General features: G+C 32.3%; 1 protein-coding gene and 1 long non-coding RNA gene across 5 annotated transcripts in view; one reads left to right on the top strand and one right to left on the bottom strand.

Moving 5' to 3' along the window:
- The window catches only part of LOC118735609, a 77990-nt gene extending 53366 nt beyond the window's left edge, over positions 1–24624 (bottom strand). For 2 of the 4 annotated variants that reach the window (XM_036465460.1, XM_036465457.1), the window contains exon 1: positions 23856–24624. Coding sequence is in view for 1 of the 4 variants with exons in the window: in XM_036465461.1 (XP_036321354.1) it covers positions 23856–23881 (26 nt within the window). In the remaining 3 variants the exon portion in view is untranslated. Of the gene's footprint in view, positions 1–6136; positions 6901–23855 lie in introns of those variants that run through there. The other 2 variants (XM_036465461.1, XM_036465458.1) reach the window with 2 other exon arrangements.
- Positions 24625–26139: 1515 nt separating this feature from the next.
- LOC118736660 lies at positions 26140–26934 on the top strand. The gene is made up of 3 exons (XR_004992760.1): positions 26140–26244; positions 26413–26604; positions 26693–26934. It is a non-coding gene; the product is annotated as an uncharacterized LOC118736660 (long non-coding RNA).
- The last annotated feature ends 430 nt before the right edge of the window (positions 26935–27364 follow it).

Here is a 27364-nt window from a genome sequence, read left to right on the forward strand (position 1 = left end):
CGTTTCAAAATTTCCGAGTTCTTTAGGAAGAAACTTAAAGAAAACATTGTCATCGAAACGACTGCGAGAATCATGCGTGGTAAGCGTCACGGTGGCAACAAAACTACCTCAAATGGGCAGGATAACGCGAAAATTGGACGGAACTTTATTGACGAACACCTAGTTTTCTCGAAAGCGTCGAAATTCAATATTTTCTATAGTATCCAAATGCCCACGACAACGACCAAGGGAGTGCTTCTGCCAAATGTGCATTCGAAAAGTGGTTTGGGTTTGCTTTCCTCACCGTGGTTCAGAACGGCTGGATCTACTGTGAGGAAAAGTACAGGAAGTGTCCGCTGAAGAGATATTCTACAATCCATCGAGAAACTTTTACATATTATAAAGTCCCAGGTAATAAAGAGGGGCCCAGAATTGCAGTGTTGGGCTGCATCGAGTTTTCGTGAAGTACGGAGTCGCAGAAAGAGAAAGAGTTATCGTTTTGTTCTAAATAGATAAGCCCAAATTTTAGTGACGATTCTTGAATGAAGAAGAAAAAAGAGGGAATTTAAAACGACGATTCGGTATGAGCCAGGTTTCCAATGACAATTCTGAGGAAATTTTCAAATGACAGGAACAGTTTTTGAAGTATAACTTCTTTCCGCACGGTGAAGATTAATAATAGGATTAATATAAAGATAAGGATAAAGATATAGATAAAGATAAGGATAAAGATAAAAATAAAGACAGAGGTGACAGGTAACAAGATCAATGGAAATAAGGTAAATTGACACTATTTTGCATACTGGTGCGAAATAAAGTCAATTGACGTTATTACCTTTTCAAAAGCGAAATAAAATCAATTGACATTATTGCTGAAGACATGCAGAATTGCGGTGCCAGATGCGGGATTCTTGCGCGGGCGGTGGGAGTTTGGGTTTTAGTGGGTAGCCCAACACGCTTCGGTGGGAGTCCCACACTCGGGGAAGGTAGTATAGAGACTAGCGCCCCCGGCCAGTGCATAAAGCATTTCCCTCTCCTACGAAAAAAATTTTCAAACATTAAATTTGCGTGTCCGCGCGCCACAACTCGTCGTGTCCCGCCGCGCCGCGAGACGTTTGCGCACCCCGTATGTTTTCATCAAATGTATTGCCTTTATCGAATATCAATCTTCATTTAATTTATTTAATAAATAGTTGTACCCATAAACGCACGTTTTTCAGAAACAAAATTCCGAAAATTTTTGCGTTCCAAATTTATTCCACATGTCAAATTAATTTCTTGATCTTGCTTACTGATCTACATACAAAATATTTATTACCACTTTTGTAGTATTTGTTGCTATACATGTAAATGCTGCTCGCTTTAACTAAATACAAGTCATTTTTCAATTCATTTCAAATTCATTATTGTGCCTAGTTACCGCTAATGTGTCAACTATTAACCCCACAACACGTAATCCGATTGTAATCCAATTTGTGTGAATAAACGAAGAGGCGGGCTGAGCGGTGGGTGAAGTGTGCGAGCGAACTAAATAAACGAACAAGCGATGAGGTAATACATTTTCACACATGCTCGCCCGCCAATGCAAAAATAAATTTAATAAAATAAAATACACAAACACTGAATAGAAAAGAACAAAAACCAAACAAAAAACAAACGTGGGGCAGTAGGAAATTTTTTGCAAACAAAAAAGTACAAATACATTCGTACACAAACACGCACACGTAGGCACATACAGTGGTCCACAAAATAATAGAAGTGCGACATATTCATCAGTTTTGGCTATTTGTCTTTTGTTTATTGATTTTTTATAAGATTCAAGCTGGGTATACAACAAACAACGAATAAATTTCAATCTTTGTATAAATATTCTGCAAATTTTCACCAAAATTTAAAACTATATAATCAGAATATTTCGAAAAAAATATTGTTATGCAGTTTTGTAGCACATTTAGTTCTAGTCTAGTCGTAAGTTTCAAGCTGCCAAAAAAATCCCGTTGATTTCTGACAATTTTTTTCGCTAGCTGTGTGCCCATATACAAGAAAATTGTCGAACATACTTTGTATGGAAAAAACGTGAAACACCTTCAACCAAAAAAAAAAATTCTAAAATTAACGAAGTTTTTTACCAACCTGCAACTTGCACAAAACTGCTTACCAACCTTTTTTCTACAGATTCTGATTAAAAAGTTTGAAATTTTTGTGAAAATTTAGACTTTAAAATGTAAATTTAAATGGTGTTTGTTGTGTATAAACAAAAGATAAATAGCCAAAACTGGTCAAAATATCGCACTGCTATTATTTTGTGGACAACTGTACATACACATATGAGGAATTCTAGCATTCTTAGTAGTGCCATGGCAACTAAGCAAATATGGAGTTGCAAATTTTCGTATAAAAGTGCCAATATTGAATCGCGAGCGTTCATACATACACATTTACATACATATGTAGGTGGAGTGGTGACGAAATCGCACACTTGAAATACATATGCAAAAATGAAATCATTAAAAAGTAGATATTTATGTATTTATGCAGGTACATGTGTCGAATTTATGTTGGCATGCAGGTGCGCATAGATTTGCATAAATAGCAGCCAGCATACATACATATGTATCTAGATACTATATAGAGATAAAAATCTAGCAAAAATCTCAATACACTTACTCACAGCTGCGACTTTAATTAGCGTTAAATTTTTTCCGATTATCTGGTATGCGTACGTTACGTTAGTTGTTCAACAATTCTCATTGTTATTGCTTGAGCATAGTGCATATCTACATACAATGTTTGCACATATGTACGTACATACATATGTATTTGTTTAAAGATAGCGTTGGGTGTTGATTGTGTTTTTGCTGTCGTTGTGAATTGTCGTGATTATCGCACGCATAAACAATTTGCTACTATCGCGCCCAGGGAACTTGCGAAGGCATTCGAGAGTGCTCAGTGGTGGGTGTTGAGTAGAGTGAAACGATTTTCGCACTCAAATCCGGAAGATGTTTGCGTCCTGCAAATAATGCATTTCGACATACTTATAGCAACAATAACAAAGTAATAGCAGTCAATTGTTGCTGATTGTAAGCTTTTAGTCTATTCATTCAGTGTGGAATGACTATTGGGGTGGAAAAACTGGACTATCGTTTATCTTAAATTCTGAAATATTATTCAGTTAGCTCTTGTGAATGAACTTTATCTTAATTCAGAAATTACGTTCATTTGGCCACAAATTAATTTTTTTTTTTATTTGTAAGCTTGAGGAGCTGAAAGGGTTAAAAAAAATAACTTAGCATATACCTATTTGGTTTTTTGTACTTTCTTCTACTCTTTAAATCTTAATTCTTCTATCCAATTCACCTGCTTTATAGCCAATGTTCTTCCCTCGTCTATTTTTAGCGCTTTAATGTTTTATCACTTGGCAGGTTTTTTTTTACTATACCTTTCATCTTCCTTTCCATTGTTCTTGTTCTCTTTTATTCTTCTCATTTTTGTTTTATTTATTGTTATAATTTTAAAAAATTTTTTTATGTTGAAAGTTTGTCTGGTTTTTCTAATAAATTTTTTTTAAATAATTCCCTTTGCACACATTTTAAATTTTATTTGCCCTTTTTTAATCTCTTTACTATTTATTTATGCTGGATTTTTAATAACTATTTTTTTAACCGACTTCCAAAAAAGGAGGAGGTTATCAGTTCGTCGGAATATTTTTTTTTTTTTTTTTTTTTTTTTTTTTTTTTTTTTATGTATGTTACCGCATAACTTTGGACCACGTCAACCGATTTCGATAATTCTTTTTGCGTCGGAAAGGTAGTGTCTCAGAGGTGGTCCCATACTAATCTGGTTGAGATCAGTGGATCATGAGATATATATATATATATATTTTTTATATGGGAGTTGAAGTCGGTTTTTTTTTTGCTAAAAATTACTAGTTGATATCTCTATTTTTTTATTTTTTTTTTGTTTTTTTCATCTTAATTTCATTTTATACTTTTATTTATTTATTTTAAATTTTATTTTACTTCTGATTTTATGTATTTTTTTCATTTTATTTTACCATATTATTTTATGTTATTTTATTTATTTTAATTTATTTTTTATTGTTTCCTTTTATTTCTTATTTTTATTTTGAACTTTTTTGAAGATTTCCTAGTTAAATTTTTAATTTTTCTCTAATTGTAAATGATTCCTTTTGTACACTTTTCTGATACTTTAATATCCCTTTAACCTTTTTCCCTTTTTTTATTTTTTCTACTTTTTTATTTAATTTCTTTGGTTCATTTAATTTTTAAAATATTTTTATTTGTTATTTTTTACTTTCGATTTTTTTTCATTTTATATGTATTTCAATTTTTATGTTTTTAATTTAATTTTATTTTACTTTTCTTTTTATTTTATTTTATTTCTCATTTCATTTTAGTTTATTTTTCATTTCATTGTAGTTTTTTTTTCTTTTCATTTTATTTTGTTTTTCTTTTATTTTTCATTTCATTTTATTTTGTTTTTTTTCACTTTATGTATATTTTTTATTTGTAACCGACTGCAAAAAGGAGGAGGTTATCGATTCATATTCATGGTTATCAAGAGTCATTTTCCCCGCACCGGTTCACTTTTCACGTTTTGCTTCCGTGTATTTACTATGGGCGGATGAAAAATTTTCGGGTGATTTTTTTTTTCGAGTTAAACTTAGGATAAGGCTCATTATGTTATCGGATATCTTTAGACCGGTTCCTGTGGCCATCGATAGTTAATTTTTTGTTGGAAATGTGATACACCTCAAGGGTGCTTCGATACTAATTTAGTTTAGTTCCTATCACTGTACCATCAAGATTTGTTGTTTTATTGTTAGTTTATTTTTTAAGAACTTTCTTTTAATATTTATTTAATTTTTTTCTAGTTTAACTTTAAATTAAGTTTTTAGTTATATTTACATTTTGTTTTTTATTTCTTTTTTATTTTTTTTTCTATAATGCTTTTTTCTATATGTATTGTTTTAGTTTGTCGTTAAATATTTTTTTGTTAATTTGTCATTATATTTTTTAGTTTTTAGTTATTTTATTTTAAGTTAAGAAACCTTACTTATTTGGCTAAACCCAGATAACAAGGCTAAAATGGCAAAACTGCTTGCAAGACAACAAAGGCTTTTCTGCGCTTTTAATACTACTGGCCTACCGCAAAAGTAATTGAGTCAGTTTGATATCAAACTTCGATGAGCTGAACAAGCTTTTTGCAACTTTTGACAAATGACAGCTGACAACTGACATATCTAAACATTTGAAATCGCAAATCATTTGACACACCCTAATAGTTATTAACATCAACAAGCAAACAGTTGGTGAATACTTAGCGCGTGTATCGCAATTGTTGTGATCGGATAAATTAATTGTCAAACATACACACACACACCCATACACAGAGAAAGATTCTGTTGATTACGCGCCGTTAGGTACCCTACAAAACGTGTTTGGGTGGGTGATTCAATGAAGTTGAAAAATAAAATATTCTATTACAAAAAGTTATGTATGTACATATGTAATAAATAGTTGGTATAATCAATATGCAGATACACATATTTGTACATATAGATTTTAGCATGATCAACGCCATAATAAATATGTGTACTATATACATACTATATGCATAAGTACAGCAAATTTACTTAAGTCGTCCGCACGCTTAGAACTGTGTGTATGTGTGTGTTTGCAAATAAATAAACATAATCCACTGTGCAAATACATAATGAGAAATAAAAACAAATCGTAAAACGAGCCTTTCACGCTTAACTAGGGTGTCCGGCCCCTGCACTTGCTCCCTACTACTTTGCCGCTGTTTCAAATCGACAGCCAACCGCAGATACAAATACATACATACATACATGTATGCGCGTTAAGGCCATAACAGCCGCAGCACACTAAGCAAATTGCATATCTAAATGCATACTTTTGCTGTGCGATTTCGATTTCCGCTTTTCATACATGTACATATATGTCCCCCTACTTTTCCGGACACAAGCGCGCGGTTTTTATTTTTTATCTGCCCCATTTGCTATTTCTTGCTTCTGCGACTGTTTATAAAATATGTTTGCATGCAAGTATCGGTAAACAACTCAGATTTATAGCTTAATTAGATTTAAAAAAATTTTATGAAAAAAAGTGCTTACATTGACAAAACAGCGCTGCGACTGGAATTCAGAAATATTTTTTAACCACACAATTTTTATTTTAAGAATGCCAACGCTTTAATTTCCTTTGGTTTTTCTACTCTGGGCATAGATTCGAATTTTTTATTTTTCCCTCAGTTCACTTATTTCGGTAGTTTCCATTATATTTCTCAGTTTTCTATAAGCATAAGCCCCGTCATTTCTTATCAGCCACTTTCTATTAACTACTGTAATTTCTCTATGCTCTTTCACTAGTTAAATTTCTATTTTTTTTTTTTAATTACAGCTTTCGCCAAATGGTTGTCACCACAAATGCTGTTAATTTTTTCCTTTTTTTTTACAAATTCTACACGCGCTGCGGCTCATATGCTGAGGGAACAGAAAACGTGTGCGCGCTGCAATCAGTTTCGCAAACTACTGGCTGGCAGCGGTAGACAAAAGCAAAAAGCTTTCCAAGAACTCTTACTGTGAGACAGCAGTTAGGGGAGCGCATAGCTTTTTTTTGCGCGCGTTTCACCCAGAGTGCCAGCTGTGGGAGCCCTCATGATCACCCCCATTCCTCCATTTGGTGTACAACGCACTACCCAGCCATCAAGCGTCTATGAAAAATGCTCTTTCTTTTGAGCAAAATGCAACAGCACACTCTCTCTGAACACAGCCACCTACTCTCACTCTATTACCTACCTATTCGTGTACTTGTTCTCTTTCGACGCCGCTCCTGTGGTGCTCACTCGTAAACAAATTAAAAGAAAAAGAAAAACTAAATTTTAAAAAGTTGAAAATAAATCATGCAGATACAGTGAAAATGTATGTAGATATGGATGAGTATACCTACATATCATTTAAGTGTGTGTACTTATGCATATATTTATGTATGTAATTATGCATGTATAAGATTATCTCTCGACTTTAATTTATTAATTCTGCTTTTCTTTTTTGATATGTATGTACTTTCTTCATTAGTACACAATTAAATTTAGTAGTTTTTTCAAGCATGCTTCTCTCTGTTAATAATCGCTTGATTTATTTACCATTTTACTTTTTTATATGTATATTTAAATATTTAAATTTTTTAAATTTATTAATTTATTTTTTATTTGGGGCATTCACAAGGCGTGTGAAGCGTAGTAATTTCTTACGATTTTTCAACGTAAAATAACGCTTTATTATTAATTAATTTAAAATGTTTAATTATTTTTTATTTGTTTTTTTTTTTCTTTATATTTTTTCTATCTTTTAATTTATTTTTTCATTGTTTTTATTTTACATAATTTTTTAAATGTGCGAAATTTTTTAGTTCTATTTGATTTTGCATAATTTGTAATTTTTAATTTTTATTTTATACTATTTTTTTTATCCTTTTTTATTTTATATTATTTTTAATACTTTTTTATTATATATTATTTTTAATCCTTTTTACATTATTTTGTCCTTGTTTTTCTTTTACGATATTTTTTATTCTTTTATATTATAGGTACATAATTTTCTTATATTTTCCATTACTTTTTAATCATTTTCTTTTAACATTGTTATTATTTTTATTCATTTTTATTTTACACACTTTATTTTTATTTTACATAATTTTTTTCTCCTATATTTTAAATTACTTTTATTAATTTTTTACAATATTTTTAATTTTTACATTATATTTTAGTCTTTTTTATTTTAAATTAATTTGTTACTCTTTTTTATTTTATTTTATTTTTGTCCTTTTTTTTACTTTAAATGATTTTTTTATATTAATTTTATTTTGCATTTTTTATATTTTGTGTATTTTACAAAATTTTTTATTTTCAATGTAATTTTTATTATTTTTTATTGTTCGTGCATTTTATCATTATCAATTTCATTCTTTAAGTTTTTATATAAATTTATATATGTATATAAAATTGTTTAACCTGGTAAAGAATATTTTTTTAACAATATCTTTAGTGATTTAATTATTTGTTTAATAATTTTATAAGATTTGTTTTTTTTTCTGCTATTATTTTACTTTAGTTTATTGTATTTTTAATTTTTTTATTTTATGTCTATAATACATATTTATAATATATGCATTTTTTAATTATACTACTTTTTATAATTTAATTTTTGTATTATATTGATTTTATGATTGATTTCATTCTTCTATTTGTTTAACCGTTAAATGTCTTTCGTTATTTTATTTATATATTAATTTTCTTCAAAATTTAGAATTTACAGTTTTTAGCAATTTTGTTTTTATCTACAATTTTTATTTTGGCATTGAAATTTTGTGGTTTATTTTTTGTAAATTTATTCATGGCTTTCACTAATAAGAATTCGAAATTTCGAAAATATGTATATGTATTTATTTATATTTCGAGCTTCTAAAAAAATTCTGATTGCAAATTTTAGTTTAACATATATAAATTTTAAAAAATTTAGGTAATTTTTTTTATATTTTTTTAATTTTTGTTTATATTTTATTTGATTTCAAAATTTTAATTCAGTTTTGATTTAGATAATACTACTGTGTTTGATTATAATTTTTTAAGATGTTCATTTAAAACTTTACGATTAATTTGTTGTCAGTTTAATTGTGTCTTTGTGCCATTTTTATTACCTAAGTTTTTATTACATTAATTTTATTTTTTTGTTTTTAATATTATTATTTTTTTTTATTGACATAAATTTATGTATGTATGTTCGCATTTCCATTCAACAACTTCCGCTGCCAGTGTGCATAATTTGCGAGAAGGTCAAGCGCTTTTACGAACACACGCATGCACATGCAACTGTACATTACGCATACGACACGTTGTACGTACGGCGGCAGCGCGCGCGTAAGTGAAGGCAATTACCAGCGTTCAATATTTTTTCAATTGTATTGCCGTTCAACGTTAATCGAGGCAAATTAAATTGTCAATCTCCGGCACGTAGACATCCGACAGGAGATAGCGGCAGCCGAGAGCGGTAACTGCCGGCTACGGAGTGGTGTGTGAAAAGAATTTTTGTTTATTTTGCTGTTGAGTGTAAAAATGAAAACAAACATACGCATATAGTGCGAAAAAATATTGCGTATTAAAGTTATATACATATGTTTGTATGTATGTACATATTTGGCAATGCGGAAGCTCATCTCCCGAGTGTCAGTGTATCACAAAGTGCTTTACTTATTATAAGCAAGTTAGCTGGAAGCAAGCGGCGACAAGTTGCCATATTAGGAACAAAGGATGTTTTTTGTTTATGTACATAAGTATGTATGTATGAAGGTTTTTTATATTCCAAGTCGCTTTGTTTTTCGTCGAATTTGATCAACAAGCAAATAAATGCACATTTTTGTATGAAAGAAACGATTTGCAAGTCACTTCCAGGTATTGATAAGCGTAGAATTAGTTAAAGAATGCGATTTGATTTTTTTTTGATATTTTGTTCAATTTCATGCTAAAACTAAATGGGATATTATGAAGGGTACATACATAAACAAAGCCTATGGCTGTCTATACGTATGTACATTAGGATGAATCACTCTCCAATAAAAAAAAACTAAATCCGTGCTGTTTTCGACCGGAAAAACAATATTTATTATTATTAGATGACACCTGGAAAAATATTGAGATTTACTTCGAGTTTTTTATAAATAAATTAGGTTTCTAAAAATTTTTTTTCTAGTAAATCACCTCAGATAATAGCTTACAAGGTCTGCATAAAAACATTTAAAAATTTTATCAAATAAGTCAAATTAATGAGATTTTTGCCCCAAAATATTATGGCAGAAGTACAAATTGCTTATAGTAGATTTTATAATTTCGGTGTGAAAAACCGCAAATTTTTTTGGTGATGCACTCTAATGTGCATAGTTATTTTGGCATTAGAAACAGATTTTTAGGTTGTCATTGTTAAAGATGCTGATTGTAGTTTTAAGTAGTGGCGGATAAGAAGAAGAAGAGCAATGAGATTAACAACAGCATTTGCGAATGATTTTTACTCCGAAGAATGGGGTAAAGATTCGGGGAGGAACTCAAAATGCAGGAAAAAATGTCTAAAATCATAATAATGTCAGAACGTTTTATGATCTACACTGGCGATCAAAACTGAGTGTATGCTGATTTTTGATAAATATTCGAAATTATATCTAGTAAATTTTTTTATGAAAATATTGTTCAAGCCTCAACCAAAACAACAAAAGTCAAACTTTATACAGAGTTTAGAAAAATTCAATAAATATTCAAAAATTTTTTTGGTACGCAGTTACATGGCTTTGTGAAAAATAGCCAAAATTTGTTAAAATGTCGCGTACCTATTTATGTTTTAGCAACTGTAGATACATACATATGCTCATTAGACTGCATCACCAAAAGAAGTTGGGGTTTTTTCGCCGGGATTACAAAATTCATTGTATTTAAAGAGGTCCAACAAAATATTTCGGAAAAATATTAAGATTTACGTGAGCTGGACCGATTTGAAAATACCTCCAAAGATGGAGTTTTTTTATGAATAGAAATAGTTTCTTAAAGAATAAAAAAAAAATTCCCTCAGATGACAAAACTATTTAAGCTTAAAAAATCTGTTTAAAAATATTATTCAACCAAGTCGTAAGTAATAATCAGATTTGTAATGCTGTTTTCTAACTTTTTGTGGGCCAAAACTATTCCGATCTAGACTTATGCGGTATCAACTTTGTGCAGAATTCAATAAATTTACATGCAAATTTGAAGTTCCGAAAAAAGATCGCGATAAATTCAAAAAAATTGTGAAAATGTATTATATTTCCTGAGTTTTGCAAAAAGTTTAGAAATTATGTGTTTATGTTTCTTTTTGTAGTATTAACCATATTTTTTTATAAAAAGCCAGCGGAAAAAATTAAAATAAAAATGGTTTGTGCCAATATTTTTTGTCGTATTAAGTGGATATACAATCCAGGACGTTATAGAAAAGTGGTGCAAAAGGCTCGATAGCAATACAAAACTTCATTATTTTTATTAGAAAAATGGCTACAAGTTTTAGGAGCCGCATTTTCTATTTAAATTTGTTAATAGAGGCACATACTAGTAAATCACTTACGATTTAAATAACTTTTAATTGATTTTTAACTACCAGTAATTTAATGTATCATCTTCTCTATTTACTTCAGCTCAATCAACATTTAATGTGTGTCTCAGTAAAGCAATGATTCATTGTAATTGTTTAACTAATGGAGGCACTTCTACAAAATGCCAACATATCATTCTTACTAGGAATGCTAATTTTTTTGATTTTTACGATTCCGGGATTTTCGGGATCTCGTTGTTTCAATCCCGGAATCAGTCCCGGGATTTAGATATTTATTATTTTTTAACAACTTAACACGAAAAATTGCATGAATATTGTTTGAGAAGCTCTCCTACCTACCATATAATATATAATAAGTAGATGGGTTTGAAAGCGAAAATTATTTCATAAGTAAAAAACCAAAAGACAGTAATTAAATGTATATGCATTTAATAATACTTTAGCGTGTACATATCTGATAAAGTAACTTAAGGTATGTCGAAAAAAGCTCGCGTGATTTTTTTTTTTTTTGCTGACGGATTTACGCATTCTCTTCCATACAAAGTACTAGTATGATCGACAATTTTTTAATTAACTACGTCAAAATTTTGATTAAAAAGTTTGAAATTTTGATTCTGATTTTCTTTAGATATGGGGCCGTATGAATAAAAATAAGCAATTGCTTTTTCTTAAAATTTCAGACTTTTGACGCGATTTGACTCGATTTATTCAAACAAAATTGAATTAAAAGGTATGAAAACTAAAAAAAGGCAATTACTTAGTTTTCATTCATACTATCTATACTTAACTATATACATATAACTATACTTAAAAAAAAATAAATAAAAAATAAAATAAACAAGTGATTAGTGATCAAAACTGGTCAAAAAGTCGTGTTTCTATTATTTTTACAATAGGTGTACAAACATACTAGTCATTTCCAAGCCAACGAAGTTACTTTCTCGAAGGCTGGTCGCTATCAAATGCAAGTGTTTTAATTGCGACAATTATTTAAAAATTTAATAGCCAACCAAAAAGTGGGCACGTCCCGAATATTCAAGCAAGCCACACACAACTCATTGTCGGTTACTTTATGCGTAATTTCAATTTCTCAGTAGCTCAGCGTCATTTAAATACGAAGCTAAACGCGTGCATACAAAGCTAATAAATGTGATTAGGAAGACGCCACAGTGCAGAAAAAAATGAATAATATTTACTAACATAGACGTCAGTGTCGATAGCTGTGGCTACTTGTCGAGTGTTGGTTGTCCAAATGGCGCCGCCGCTGCGAGTTGTGGTGGTGGTGGTGGTGCTGGTGCTGCCAGCGATGAGTAAGTTCGAGCGCTGGAATGTCGCTTCCAGAATCACCTGCAAACTTGCTAAGCAACAACAATTAGCGTAGTTTATATATGCGCGTGATGTTGCAACGAACGAATGTCGGAACGAATGATCTACTGACCAGACGTTTACCGATCAACCATCGTTGAATGTCGAGTGAGTGAGTCTTCCGATGTTGACGCTGAGTCAACATTACTTAATTCATGGGAACAATGAGATAAATAAAAAAATTATTTATGTAAACAAAGAATATTACATACTTATGTCGGGCAGTTAGCAACAAATTCGATTGTAAACGAGGTAGATATATGTACATAAAATATCGGTTTGTTATCGATCATGCTGACTAATGCAATTGGAATTTTTCCCCTTCTTCTGAATATTTTTTGACAGTGAAAGTCATTAAAGGACTACCGCTAGTAGCGCGGTGATTCCAGCGAATTTGATTTGAATATAAAAATAAATGAATCATTTTTGGTATCCTAGAAATTTGGTATTGCCTAGTCATTTCTTCGTTAGCGTTACCAGCAGAATTATAATAACTTACGATTATTAAGTCATTTTTGGCAAACATATTTGCATTGCAACACAAATATTTTGCACATTCTTGACCAGTGAGTGTGCTTTGTAAACGGTTTTTACGGCAACTGATAATTCTTTAGAAATTCACAAGAAATTTTGCCATCAAATAGTTTAACGATATCAACACCAATAAAAGCAAACTCAATAGATTAAAAAGCTCAAATCACGAAGTTGTTGTTGTTGTTATTCAGCTTATTCAGCAGTGCTGAAGGTAACATAACTTTCTAGCAGTGTTGCCACACAAAAAATTACCAAATTCCTCAAAAACAAATTAAAAATCCTCAAAATCCAAACAAATTACTCAAAATTTTCTTATTACAGATATGATTATTGCATACTAGAGGTACTTAGTATAACAATTAATTACAATCTCCAATTCAATTGGTACATTTGTTCTTGCAGTTCAAACAAAGTATCACCGTTATGTTTTATGCCTTGGTTTGTATATAATATTGCTGCAACTATATCAGTGCTCAACCAGGTCCTCAAGTCAGTCCTACACATATTTTTAAACTACTAAATATACGTTCTACTGAAGTATTAGAAAAGGGCTATATGAGTAATGCAGATATAATTTTTTTTTTTGTTTAAATGGGGAAACTTATATGAACCTGAAGAATCTTTTAATTCAAAAACTTATGATCGAACAATGCGTGTTCTCTCCATTCGTTACCGATATTTTGCAAGTTCAAAATATAACGATGGAATGAGAAAAGTTATCGATAACACTTTGAAAATTTAGCAGCAAATGCAAGCGAAATATCCCTTTGCTTAAAGCTATTTATGTTGTGTATGGGGCTGTTTGAAGGTTTGACAAGCCGTTTGAGAGAAATGTGAACAAAAATCAAAATTTTTTTGATTTTCTGGCCGCCATGTTGACGTTTGATCAAATCCCTTACTTACGTTGTGTATGATAAAATCGCCTCATTCGCAATGGAATTTTTACCGAATGAAAATGAATGAACCGGAAAAGAAAACTAAAATTCTTTGCTTGATTGAGTCATGTTTGCATGGTTTAGGGCGAAATGAGAAAAGTAGGTTTGAACAATGCTTTGACAAGCCGCTGGTGTGGTGTATTTCGCTCTTTATAAAACTTCAGAAAGCTTTTTGTTCAAAAATTTGCAGAGCGATTTAACAACTCTGTTGTGTAAAACATGGTTGCATTTGTTATCTGCAAATAAATCGAGAGAAAATTCCTCAAAAAATACTCAAGCGCATCCGAAATTCCTCACGTTTTGAGGAATTACTCACAAAGTGGCAACACTGCTTTCAAGTGTTGTCATGGAATAATGAAATGTATAAGTTGGGAAATTGAAAGCAAGAGAAATATTTCCCAGACGACGATTTGAGAGTTGGAAGAGAAATATTTTGTGAAAATCTCGCCAACAACAAAAAAAATTAGAAATGAGGACTATAGTTAAATCGATTATCATGATGTAGAAATGCCAACAATTACAGTGAATGTCAGTGAAAAGCGTACAGCTATAAAATTGCATACCAACACAAATAAAAATTCTGCATAAAAAGTGTGAAATTTTGATGAAAATTTTACTTTTTTTATTTGTTACAAAGTTAGAAACTTTGAGTTTATGGTTTTGGTTGCTGTGTGTGTGAATTATATTTTTATTAAAAACTAGCAAATACCCAGCGTGTTTCACTGCGCCTTAAAAGTAGTTTTGTGTTGTTTGATACCCGTCGTTTTGGTAATATTTCATCTATTTTATCAATTCAATTGAATACACATTTTCCAAGAGGTGGCAACTCTCCTCAAAAATATTTCCGGCAGTAAACTTTCCTAAACCTTTTCAATTTGATACCCACATTGATTAAATTAATCTTATCAAATATTATTAAATTAAAATTTTCAAAGAGGTGGTAACTTTCCACAAAAATATTTTCTGCTGTAAGTCTTCTTAAACCTCTTTCTTCTAACAGCCGTATTGGCCGTATTTACTTTATCTTATTAATTTACTTAAACTACAATTTTTAAACAGGTGGCAACTCTCTATTTTTCGCTTTCTATATTTTAAGTTAGACCTCTAGAAATACATCGGTGAATACAGCATTCAAACATAAATACAGACAGACAAATATTCTAAAAATTGTTTATTTGGCCTCTGTTGCGCTAATAAAACCCACCATATTAATTTTTCTTTAATATCTATTATGTACAGACATCGGCCTGTTACAAAGACTAAACGATTTTCACTGACACTCACTGTTTATTACATCGATTATCGATATTAATAACTAATTTTCTGATAAAGTCAACGTATTTCAAGTATAAAACATTAATTCTTTATTTTATAAATTTAATTTGCTTTAATAGCTGGAAGATTTTTTAAACAATCCAAAAATATACTTAATCAATATGTAGAACTTATTACCATATAAAAGGTGCCAATTGATACATATACTGCCGGCAAAAAGTATTGGCACATCAAATTTTTCATAATATATGCAAAAAAAAATTTCTAATATTTTTCCGCCAATTTTTTATAGAAATATGGTTCATTCTGCAACAGAAAACATAAAAATATAATTCCAGAACTTTGTGCAAAACTCGCGAAAATTCAGCAAATTTTACACTTTTTAATCAGATTTTTTTAGAATTTTTTTGAGTATGCAGTTTTGCAGCTCATTAAATTCTAGTAAAAAACTGCAAGTTCGGAGTTAGTCAAAAATCGCATTGATTTTTGAGAATTTTTTTTTTTGAAGGTGTTTTGCATTTCCATATAAAATACTTTCCAACAAATTTTTTTTGTATGGAAGAGACTGCGTGAAAAAAAATTGCCAAACAAACAACGGTAATTCATAGCTACTTAGAACTTGTACCTTATTTTAATAAAATCGATTGGGCTACAAATCTCCATACTCAAAAAAAGTTCTAAAAAATCTGATTAAAAAGTTGAATATTTGTATGAAAATCTGCTGAATTTTCCTGAGTTTTGCACAAAGTTTAGGAATTATGTTTTTAGTTGTAGAATTAACCATATTGTTATAAAAAAGTGGTGAAAAATATTAGAAAAAAATTTTTACATATGTATATTATAAAAAATTTGCTGTGCCAATACTTTTTGCCGACAGTATATGTATATCTATTGGTTTATCGGTTGATAGATAGAAAAAATCGATTCTTCAATCGGCACACAAAAAGTCGATGAACCCATTCTTTGTTAGAAAATAGAGTCCTTAATCGGCAAGCAAAAAATCTTTTAATAGCGTTTTCAAAGACATTGGGGACATTTATAGAAAACTATTCGTTTTCACTGACCTATAATAATTTTTTTTTTCTTTTTTTTTATAGATATTTTTTTAGAAATACAAAATATTATGCTCATTTACTTCAAAAAGGGGATTGTGCTTTATATGTACCACCTTTGTTCTTAGGTGAAATGGGAAAAGCAACAAAGTTTAACGGTTAGTCGCTAATCGCTGGGATAAGCACGTCCCGTAAACTCTTGTTCCTTATTCATTTCGTTATACAACCTACTTTTAAAGATATTGAATAATAACTAATAGATTAAGTAGTTTGAAAACAATATAAAATCGAAGAGCCAATACATTTACCGATCAAAAAAGAAAATCGGTAGTCGGAATGTAAAAAGCGATTAATCGATCAATAAATAAAGACTTTCAATAAAATCGGTTTCTTTAGAATATTAGAATATTAACCTTTGGGAAAAATCTATTAAAAATCGGCAAACAAACAGTGAATTAATCGATTAACAGATATTAAAAAAAAATCGGCATTAGGCAAATAAAGAAGTAATTCCGCAATTAATTTTTCGCTAAGACGTCTTATATTATAGAGATTAATCGATTAACAACCGATACTTAGAAAACATCGCTTCTTTAAACGGTTTACAAAAACGATTAAAAATTCAAATCGGTTAATCGATTTTTAATTTATCGATCGTTAAATTCGATTGTTCATTCTCAGATACATCTACTCAGTGGAAAACAGTAAACAGCTGATTAATTTCTGTAATCTTCGCTCGATAACACAGGTCTACAAAAAAAAAAATAAAATCGATGAAAGGTTCGTTTGACCAAACCTAGTCTGCTATATGTTTTTTGGGGTCGCTGAACACGAATCTGAAGTCCGTTTTGCTCCATCACGTCTGGATTTTTTTCTAACCTCAAAAAAACATCTCGGATTTTACGTGGCAGAGAAAATCCGAGGTGTTTTTTGAGGTGTTCAGATTCGTGTTCAGCGACCCCAAAAACGTATAACAGACTAGGTTTGGTCAAAGGCACCTTTCATTGATTTTTTTTTTGTGGACCTGTGTAATTAGATGCTTTCATGCCGACCACTTTATAGAATTAATCGTTTTTAAGACGGAAGTTAAAAAAGCTCCAAGTGCAGAGAATTAAGATGAGAGTGGGATCCCCTTTAAGCCCAATACATTTTTCATCTTCCATAATGGCTATTTAAATGAATATCTTGTCCAGGCAGAAATAGCGGAATCCAATCCATTAAAACGACGTTCAGCCACGCTCACATTGTTTATGTGAGCAATCCTCTTGTGTACTGAAGTAACATAAAAATATCCATCCTAAGTTCTGTTGTAATACTTCTCCAGATCGAAAAGGGCTAATATCAATTCGAAATCGTTCTCTGGATTTTCTATCGATATTCTTAAAAATCAATCATTTCCTGACTTATTTTGTTTCCGAGACCCTCTTCACATTTAAATTCATTTTTTTTTTTTTTTTAATTTTTACTAAACCACTGCGTGAAGTTCTTTGTTGCCCGATATCTTTATCTTCCACAGTGTATGGCGAAAGAGCAAATATTGAATGGCTGTTCCTGCTTTTCGCATGCAACTGATAGTACATCAAGTAGGCATACATATTTATATATTTATTTTTTAATACAAGATAGCAAAGTACAAAGTAAATCAGTACAGTATAAAACAAAAGCGATAATTTTTCGCTTATCTTAATTGGTTATCAGGTTTTATAAACATTGACATATTTGTGGTGCTTGACGTCATCTGGATAAAATGGGCTGACGTATCAGTGGGGAAATATGCAGAAACGGTTTTCTTTTTTGTATTTTTTCTTGCTCTTTATCTTTCTGCTCCAAGAGTTTAATATATGCATAGGAACTAAAAGAGGTCATAATGTGTATTGCCATATAAAAGGTGTTACAGAGGTCATCCCATTCTTAAGGCTGAAAAAACGGAATTATTTGGGGGAGTGGCTGGATGCACGCCTAAAATGTTAAGTCGTAGAGCAGAAGCATAATTCTCAGATTTTCATAACCATTAGCTGGCTCAACTTACATATCTGAGATGCGGGAAGATATCATCTTACATTTACTTTATGTGAATATTGGGGCACAATCGTGCAGCGCTTATGAAACAATTTTGAGGGTTTTAATTTTTTGATTTTTCTTAGTTTAGGTTACTTTGCCATCTTGACAACAAGTTTAGGCAGATCGTAAATGATCAAATCACTACTATGGTTTTGACAATTGTCAAGTAAAAGTAAACAACTCCCCAGCAACTTTAAATGCACTAAAACTTTTATAAAAAGCTCCGTTTTTTTTTTACCACGCTTTTATCATTTCAAAATCTTGTTTGTCCAGACATAGAATATACAAAAACTAGCCTAGACATCAACCTCGACGGTACATATCATAGCAAATTGTTCCAGTATTCTTCGGACTAAAACCTGTGGAAATGGCAAACTAGAATTTTACTCTCTCAAGTGAGAGTAACAGGAGAACAGATGCAGAAGTGTACGGGAACGCGAAAAGTACTTTTTCCAGCAAAAACGTCATTTGGCTTGTTTACTTGTAATTAGTACAAGACTGATTTGGCTGAAAGATCACTAAATAACTATTAAATCTATACAATTAATAATAATTGCATATATATCGGAATATTTCATTGTTAATTCCATTTTTTAACAAATGTAAGGTTATTTGCTTTCACCGCGGTCTTTTTTTTTTTTTGAATACTAATGCAACTCTGCCTATCGTTTGACACTTTTCATGAATTTGCCAGAAGAAAAACTGCGGACTTCATTCTGGGAACAGTTGCTCAGTTAGTCTCACGAGAGTGTTCCCAGATAGAGAATTTTTGGCGTACGGGAACGACTTTGGCCTAAATCCTGCAAAACCTGCAAATCGTAGACGTGCTGGAACACATTAAAAGAATATAGAATTAGTAAAACTAGTCTAAACATCTACCTTGCCGGAAGCAGTTAAGTATTTGTAAGAGAAAATAAAGCCAGTGTGATAAAACACAATAAATATCAGAATATCGTTGAATTATTTTTAGACATTTTATACAGACAAGTACAAAATAAATAAAACCACATAGGTAAACTGTTTAGTACTTACACCACGTGTCTATAAACGGACAAAAAAGTAGAAAAATATAATTCGCAGGCCACATTTTTCATTTTCTATCTCATAAATGGTTTATAATGACTTTTGGCAAATTTTCAAAATTAAAAGTTATCAAAACAAATTCGATGGGACTGCGAAATATTATTTTCCACTTCTTAGTCCATTTATAGAAGCGTGGTATATTAAAATGTGTTTTAAATTTATTTATAAACATTTTCTTTATTAATTCTTTTTCATAGCCATATATTTTTACAATTTAAAATATTGAAACCACGTTTCTTTCATACTCCTATTCGACTTTGTTTACTTTTACTTGTGAAATGACATCGCTGTTGGGAAAGCACAATTTTGTTTTCTATAATTCTTGCCACCATCGCTTACTTGTTATGGCCGAGGTATCCATAACAAAGCCCGAACGCCATATCCATTCGGATCCTAAAGATCCCCGAAGGAGCGAAAATTTAGAAATTCACGTCCGTGTCTCAAAAATTTAATTAGCTACAAACTGCATACCCAAAATTTTTTCTAAAAACTCTAAATAAAAAGTTTACAATTTTTGAGAGCAAATGTTAAAGTTTGTTCAATTTTCATAATTTTTGTACCAAGTTTGAAATGTGGATTTATGTGGCGCTGGTTAGGTATATATAAAAAAAGATAAACATTAAATAAACAAAAGGAAAATTGCCAAAACTAGTTAAGTTGTCCCAAGACTTAATCAGCTGACCACAACCCTGCAAAACGAAAGCTACAAATTTTTTCTTTCCACAACAAATTTACAACAAAAAAGCTACAATTAATGCCATAGTTAACTTTTAGGATTTCGAAAAGTGTAGTGCGTCAGACGTCAATTGGTCCGTAAGATATACGTGATTTTTTTTTTTGTTGAATAACGATAAACTCCAAATATCTCGAAAACTTATCTATAGAATAAAAAATTAACGGAATGAGCGAGCAATTCTATATAGGAATTTAATAGTAGCGTCCATTGAATATTTTTCCTGTAAACCAATGTTATTTTTCAGTTTTTGCCCTTTTTTAATGCCTTCTTTTGCCTTTTTTGCTATTTCTAGTGCCTTTTCCAGCCAACTTCGCTATTTGATTTTGCATTTTTTATAGGTTTTTAGGTCCTAAAAATCCGTACCTTGATAATGAGTACAATAGATGACCAATCAGGAAAAAATGACGTCGTCAACAGCTCATCTACGACGCTTCAGATGTCCTGAGAAGATTGGAACCACCAGTACAACTCAACAGCCGCGGAGTTTACACATTTAATGATTTAAGTTTTCAAACGTACTTGGTAGAAAAAGAACTGCTATTGCATTGTAAAATTATTCCATTGATTTTACATTTTTCTTTAAGTTCGGAGCTCGTCAAATAATTTTTAATAACATTGAATATTATTTATTTTGAAAATTATCTTGGAATTACTTTTTTTTGTGATCAAGTTCTTAAAAACAGCATTTCTACAAACAAATATTTACAATTTTTTGGTAAACACAGATTTTGATTTGTTTACATTAAAATTATTATTTTTTAAGTTCAATAACAAAGATATTATTCCTTTTATAACAAGAAATCTGTATATTTATTGCATGGCCGGAATTAGTCACATCAGAGAATATTTGCCACGTAATTAGAAATATATGAAGGTGTCATTACATTTATTAATATAAATAGTAATTATAGTTATTTTCTTTTATCAATAATTGGAAACTAATCTTATTTGATCGATTTAAAGGTAACATTTTTAATTTGCATTCGGTAGTTTTAACGCAAAAAAATTAAATCGTCAGAAAAATCATTGGTACACCGGAATTATGTACATTTACCTTATATGCCTCTTATTCCCCAATTCCTAGGGCCTAAAAACCTTGAATCTGTTTCCAAAACCTTTAGACGTAGACTTTTCAATATCAAAAACTTATTTTATGTTGTTATTGTTTGGGTTGTTTAATTATTTGAATTGATCTTTGTTAATTGTACGTAGTCTGTAAGAAAATTGTTATATTTTCTAGATTGTGAATAAATAAAATTAGATTTCTTGACAAGATTTCTAGATTATACAAGTGACCTCCTCAGCCTACAACGGCCTGTCAAAAAGCGTGAGGTAATTCTGAGATTCGCTCTTAGAGAGACCCATGAGTAACCTGTCTTCAGATTGTACCCTCCTGGTAAGATTTTAGAGTAACGATGACCCATAGTGTTCCGCCAGCGCTGTTTCTTTAGTTTGGTATTTTGCTGTGCACTCTAGGGACAACTAAGGATTCGACCTCGAATAATGAGAGAGCTTTGAGTGCCGCCTGACTATCACTTAAAATAAGGACCCCCTCACTTCGATAATTTTTGCGAAGGGTGAACTCAGCACACAGAGTAATGGCATCTATTGTGCAGTAGCTTAAAACCCTAAAGGTGAAGGATCGGACCGAAGGTCAGCGACTCTTTACACATGCGAAAACAGTCCCGACAATACTGCCAATATCTGCTCAGACCCTACACTCGCTACCCATCTTTCACCAAAGACGCTCTCAACCAAGGGGAAAGATCTAAAGAAACTGTGATGTAATAAAAATTAAAAGTGTATCAAATATAGTAGCGACTGTTCATTAACCAAGTAATGGTTAGCAGTTTTTCAATTTGGAAAAACCAGATATTCAAAGATTATACAATAGCACAGCCTATGACGATTTACACTATCGTAGGACCTAAAATTCCAACTATTATGCAAGCGCTTTGTCTCTAAATGAGCAAAGTTTTGTTTTTAGTTGAAGATTTATTAAATATTAAAAAAAAAATGCAATAATTCTTGTTGCTGTAACAGCATACAAATTCCCCAAAGAGTTTTTTGGGTAGTGATAGTGGAATGACAGGCCTTGGCCAGATACAAATCTGGGACGTTCCGGTTACGTGGACCCGACTGTTCTAACAAGTAATTCTTGTTGGTGTTGGTTGGTTGATCCTTCCGATGAGCTGAGAATATGATGTATCACTCCATAGACGTACAACTCTTTTAGTTTAGATACTTCTCACCTTCAAGTGTTTATACCATAAATCCTCCCAAAGAATTATTCCAAACTAGTTTAATTGTTACCACACCATTCACTTTCACAGCTAAACGTATACTGCACCAACGAATGAATTGGACTGCAAGAGCTTAATATGCAAACTGCAAAATGTCTCTATGGAAAGTTTCACAAACACAGTAATTATATAGTATTTTTAAACAATGATCAAATGAGCTCAACATTAATTGCAGGCAATAGACAGTATTTGCACTAATCAGTAAATCAATGAATTACTAAGACAAATGCAATTAGATATGATATGATGATTAAGTTGTGAAATCAAAAATTAAGCTTATAAAGTAGCAAAAGGGACCACGCTAGCAAATACCCCTTCTACCAAACCACAAATTACCCACTAATCGATATCTAACTGCCGGAGCATTAACTACGTCATCGTCGTAAAAATAATAAGCAGCAGAACACGTCAGGAACAGCCTGTGGTAGGTCATTGACCAAATTTCAAAACTTCAGGCGATTTTTCCACAACCACAAACTGCAAGGAACCGTAAGAACGAGGAAGTACCTAAGAAAAGCGATGATGGCAAGAGCAAAGCCAAAAATTATGGGCGACCCACACAACAGCCATTGCAGCGCCTCCGCTTCAGTAACATTAAAACAAATAACAATAAAAGGAGTTAGCGTGCTACATACTAAGCGCTGCAAAAGAAAGAAACCAGCCTCGTTCGACAAAACAAACCAAAAATATATATGCAAAAGTCAGACGCCAACCGAAGACAACCGCATTTTTGCCCCATGCTTGTGTCGCTTTTTGTTGTTGGCTTTGTTCTTTGTGTACATTCATAACATTTATATTCAAAATATACATGGATTTAGTTTAATAGCTAGTTGGATCATTGCGCCAGTTTGTTGGTTGTTGCTTTTGCTGTTGGGTCCGTTGGGTTGCGTCGCTTGGCTATTTGGTTGGTTGATTGCTTGTTGTTCGACTACTTTGCTCGCTGTTAGCTGACGGCATTACGTCATTCACGAAAATAAACCAGCGCACGGAGCAGCGCGTAGGCACGCACAACCATAGCCAGCAGAAGCACAACCACAACACGACATTCACTGAAGACACTCGCAGAGAACGTAGCGCAAAGCTGAGAGTAGTGCTTCAGCACCGGTATAACCGTTTACCAGCTACAGCATTTTGAGAATGGGAGGCGGTGTGTAGGCTTGGAAGTTGTCGCCAATTCCCAAAGCATGCTTGTAGTATACGGCTTTTTAATGGTGCTTGCGGTTTTATTTACGCTGCGCTTTTCATTCATAATGATTTTAACAATTTCATAGCGTTCATGGTGCGACGGCATATAAACAAAAGCATATAAAGTTTGAGAAATAAATGAGTACCTGCATATGTAGTTGAAATGATGTTGCTTACCTGAAGAACAATTTGACCATTTTCATTTTTGCTCGCGGCACCAATATGAAGTCCAATTATTTTAGCTGCCTGTATGCTTTGTTGACTGCACGTTAAATTAATGACTTTCACTCGGTTACTAATGCTTCCACATGTGCTTCCTTGCACTTTGTTGCGCCGTTGTAGCTATGCACTTACTTACGACTCCATTCAAATGCATTTGTTACTACGCTGACTTTTGCTACAACTGCTACCAGCAGTTCACCTACTGAAGCTGTACATTCACAAATCGCAGTTTACCTTGTCACACTGCATTCAAATGCATTTTCCTTTCCTGGTTTGCACTAATTGGATTCTCGATTTGTTGTTTGTGTAGCGACCGCCAGAATTATTTTCAGTTGCCTTTTAGCATTTTTTACAATTATACTCATTCGAAATGGTATGATTCATCGCATCTGGAGGGAATGGTGCGGGTTGCACGACGGTACGGACGGACGGACGACGACAATAGATACACCGAATTGGACGCGAACGCGGAGACACACGGGCGCACAGGTATACACAAACACATGGCACATGCGTATATACAAATGAATTTAGCACATTGCGAGAGATCACTATCCGAATTTCACTATAAAGAATTTGTAATTTTTATGACGATTAAAAAACCATTGAATTGCGTGCTATGTAAATATTAATTAATTTCTTGATTGTTTAGCTGACGCAGACGGAAATATTTTTTTATTGACGTGAATACAGAGAACGTAAAATTTAACTTACGTTCTCTGGCACAAAACGCTAGAGCTTGTAAAATTATTATCGATAGCCTTTTTTTCGGCACGATAGATTGTTTTTAGTCACTATCGATAGTCCGACAGACATGTGATTCATTATTTATGAAAGTTTTTTTATTTGATGGATTTCTCTTGTCCATACATATAAGTAGAAATAGTATTTTTTTAGCTATTGATATGAAGAGGTTCTAAAAGAATAAAGAAAAACTCCACTACCACTCATCATTGTTTGTAAATATAAGGTAAACAAGAACCACTTATTTGTAAATAAAAACAAAGGTTTTTTGTTCTAAAATTTTAATTTGCTCCGTTAATACCCTTTATGGTATAGTATATATATCAAACCGAAAAATATTAAATTCACCAAGAACCAACGATTGTTGTCAATTTTAAATCATTTCAAATTTTTAGTTACTTTACCTTTAACTTAACCGTTACAAATTAAAAAATGCGTCCAGTGCTTTACAATTTTCGAATGTATTTTGGAAGTTTAAATAAATGTGCATATCAAATTGGGCAAAAACACTATTCCATACTACCGATAATTTAAAAAATTATACGAAATCCTATCGATGGTCTGATTATCGTTAGTTTTGCAATACTAATAATGCAACTCTGTGCACCGTAGTCACCTACCGTCTACTGCATTACCAGGTTCTTTCTGCGCTGCTGTACCGACATTGTTCGCCGTTAAAAATTTATAAATTTAAATGTCGACGTTGCTAGAAGAGGGCGCTGCGAGAAGCATTTTTGGTAAACAACGGCAACTCTCGTTTACTAGTTAGCTTCAGATGTCTCCAATGAAACAGTTTAGGTTCGACACAAACCGTGCTCTTCTATCTAGTGCCATCCAAACTGTTAAAAGCGAATAGTTTACCTGCCACTGCTGAAAGTATTAGCAGTTTGAAGGCAACAACGGAAATTCATTTGTATATGAATGTGCCAGCGTCGGAAGTGCAATAAGGAAGCATATGAATTCTATAAGTTCTCTGACAAAATTGCAAGTATTTATTCTACCTCTATTTGTTTTGACACATCAGCTGTTTAATTGTTTCTCTATTAAATGCGGCTTCTTTGAATATTTCCCACTGGAAGGACACCGCGCGCCCCGCTTGTGTTTTCATGTGTAACCAATGTGTTAAAAGTAAACACTTACATAACACAAGCAATCCCAGACGGCGCTGCAATTAGCTAAATTAGTTGGTGGGCGACGTGTAAGCGCGCTAGTTGCTGGCTGGCACTTTGCCCACCCACAAACCCACAAACCCACCAGCAACCAAACAACCAACCGGTTGCAAATAATTTACAACGCGCTATCATTGGGGAATGCACGGAAAAGCTAATCCAGCTAGATTAAGCGGCGTCAAAAGGTGATGCTTTCACACACAGTTGGTTGATCGCACATAATGGCGTAGGTACATTGGCCACCGACGGAGTAAGTGCATCTTCATAGGGTATTTAGCACATTTTTCGGATTAACAATTTATACAAAATTTTGTATTAAGGAAACAATAAAAATGTGTGCAACATAGAAGTGTCAGCAGTGATGGTATATTCTACACACGCACAAAGTAGCGTGCCACTTAAGAGACTACTCTGGAGGACGAGATGCATATGTATGTAGGTGTGAGTGTATGCAATCGTATATACATAAATGCAAGTATGTACTCGTATGCATATTTGTATATATATATATTTAAGGTTGTAATTGCACTTATTTCGATAAGTGGTTGCATTTCCTCTTCGACGATTTCATTGTCATTTTTGCAATTTCTTAATTACAGCTGTGAATTGCTCAAGCGCCAACGCTTCTCTTGTGTTGGAGGCATTTGACTATGCTGTGAAGGCTGGGCGTGGCTTATACATATGTACATATTTAATGGGCACAAGCGTGAAGTGTCGTGATTTTCCTTAATGGCAATTAACATGGAAATGGTAGTACTTGCGGGACTTCTTTTTAATTTCTTTAAAAATATGTATGTATATAAAATCGAAGTATTTATGTATTTTCCTTTATAAATTGCAAATGATGACTATATTATATATTTTTGATGTCGACGAAAGGAAAAATAGTTGCGCCAGTCTCAACGGTAGCAGCAGAGCTAATGAAAACCTCCGAAGTTGCCAAGGGCTCATTTCTACGGCTTTGTCATGGAGATTTTTCGAAAAAGAAGAATGTAATAATCACAGTCAGGTGCATTGGACAAATAGATGGCACTAATTTCTGAATAAAGCAAGCTAAATTAGTTAGAAAAGGCATTGTACACCGAGTGCAAAACTCACAAACCAAAAACTGACCGAATAAAATGTTGTGAGTTTTCTCAGAAGAGAAGTATACACAATTCTTGACAGTTAAAACTATTTCATCCACTTCCTGATTCACAAAATGAAGAGCGTACATAATTTTTAGTGCGCATATGTTAGAAGAATCCAGCCCCAGGAGTTCGACAACATTTTTCACTCGAAGATTATCCTGTCGTAAGTCAATGGGCTTCTTGCATAAAAAATGAGCTTAAGCTCAGACTTCATTCTTGCACTGATGAGGTGAGCTCAAATTCAAGAATTCGTAGTGAAAATCGAGTCGGACCTTAAGTTCACTTTTTAAGCATGAGGCCCTATGTGTGAAGATCAAGCTTCAGACCGAAATCGGAACAAGAGTTTCGTTTTTTTTTTAAGTAGCTTCACACATCAACCGCTCTCAATGTATGTATTTGAGTAAACATCTCATGGATCTTA

The sequence above is a fragment of the Rhagoletis pomonella genome, unplaced genomic scaffold (assembly GCF_013731165.1).
Source record: "Rhagoletis pomonella isolate Grant_MI unplaced genomic scaffold, Rhpom_1.0 Rhpom_scaffold_00003, whole genome shotgun sequence".
NCBI classification, from domain to species: domain Eukaryota; kingdom Metazoa; phylum Arthropoda; class Insecta; order Diptera; family Tephritidae; genus Rhagoletis; species Rhagoletis pomonella.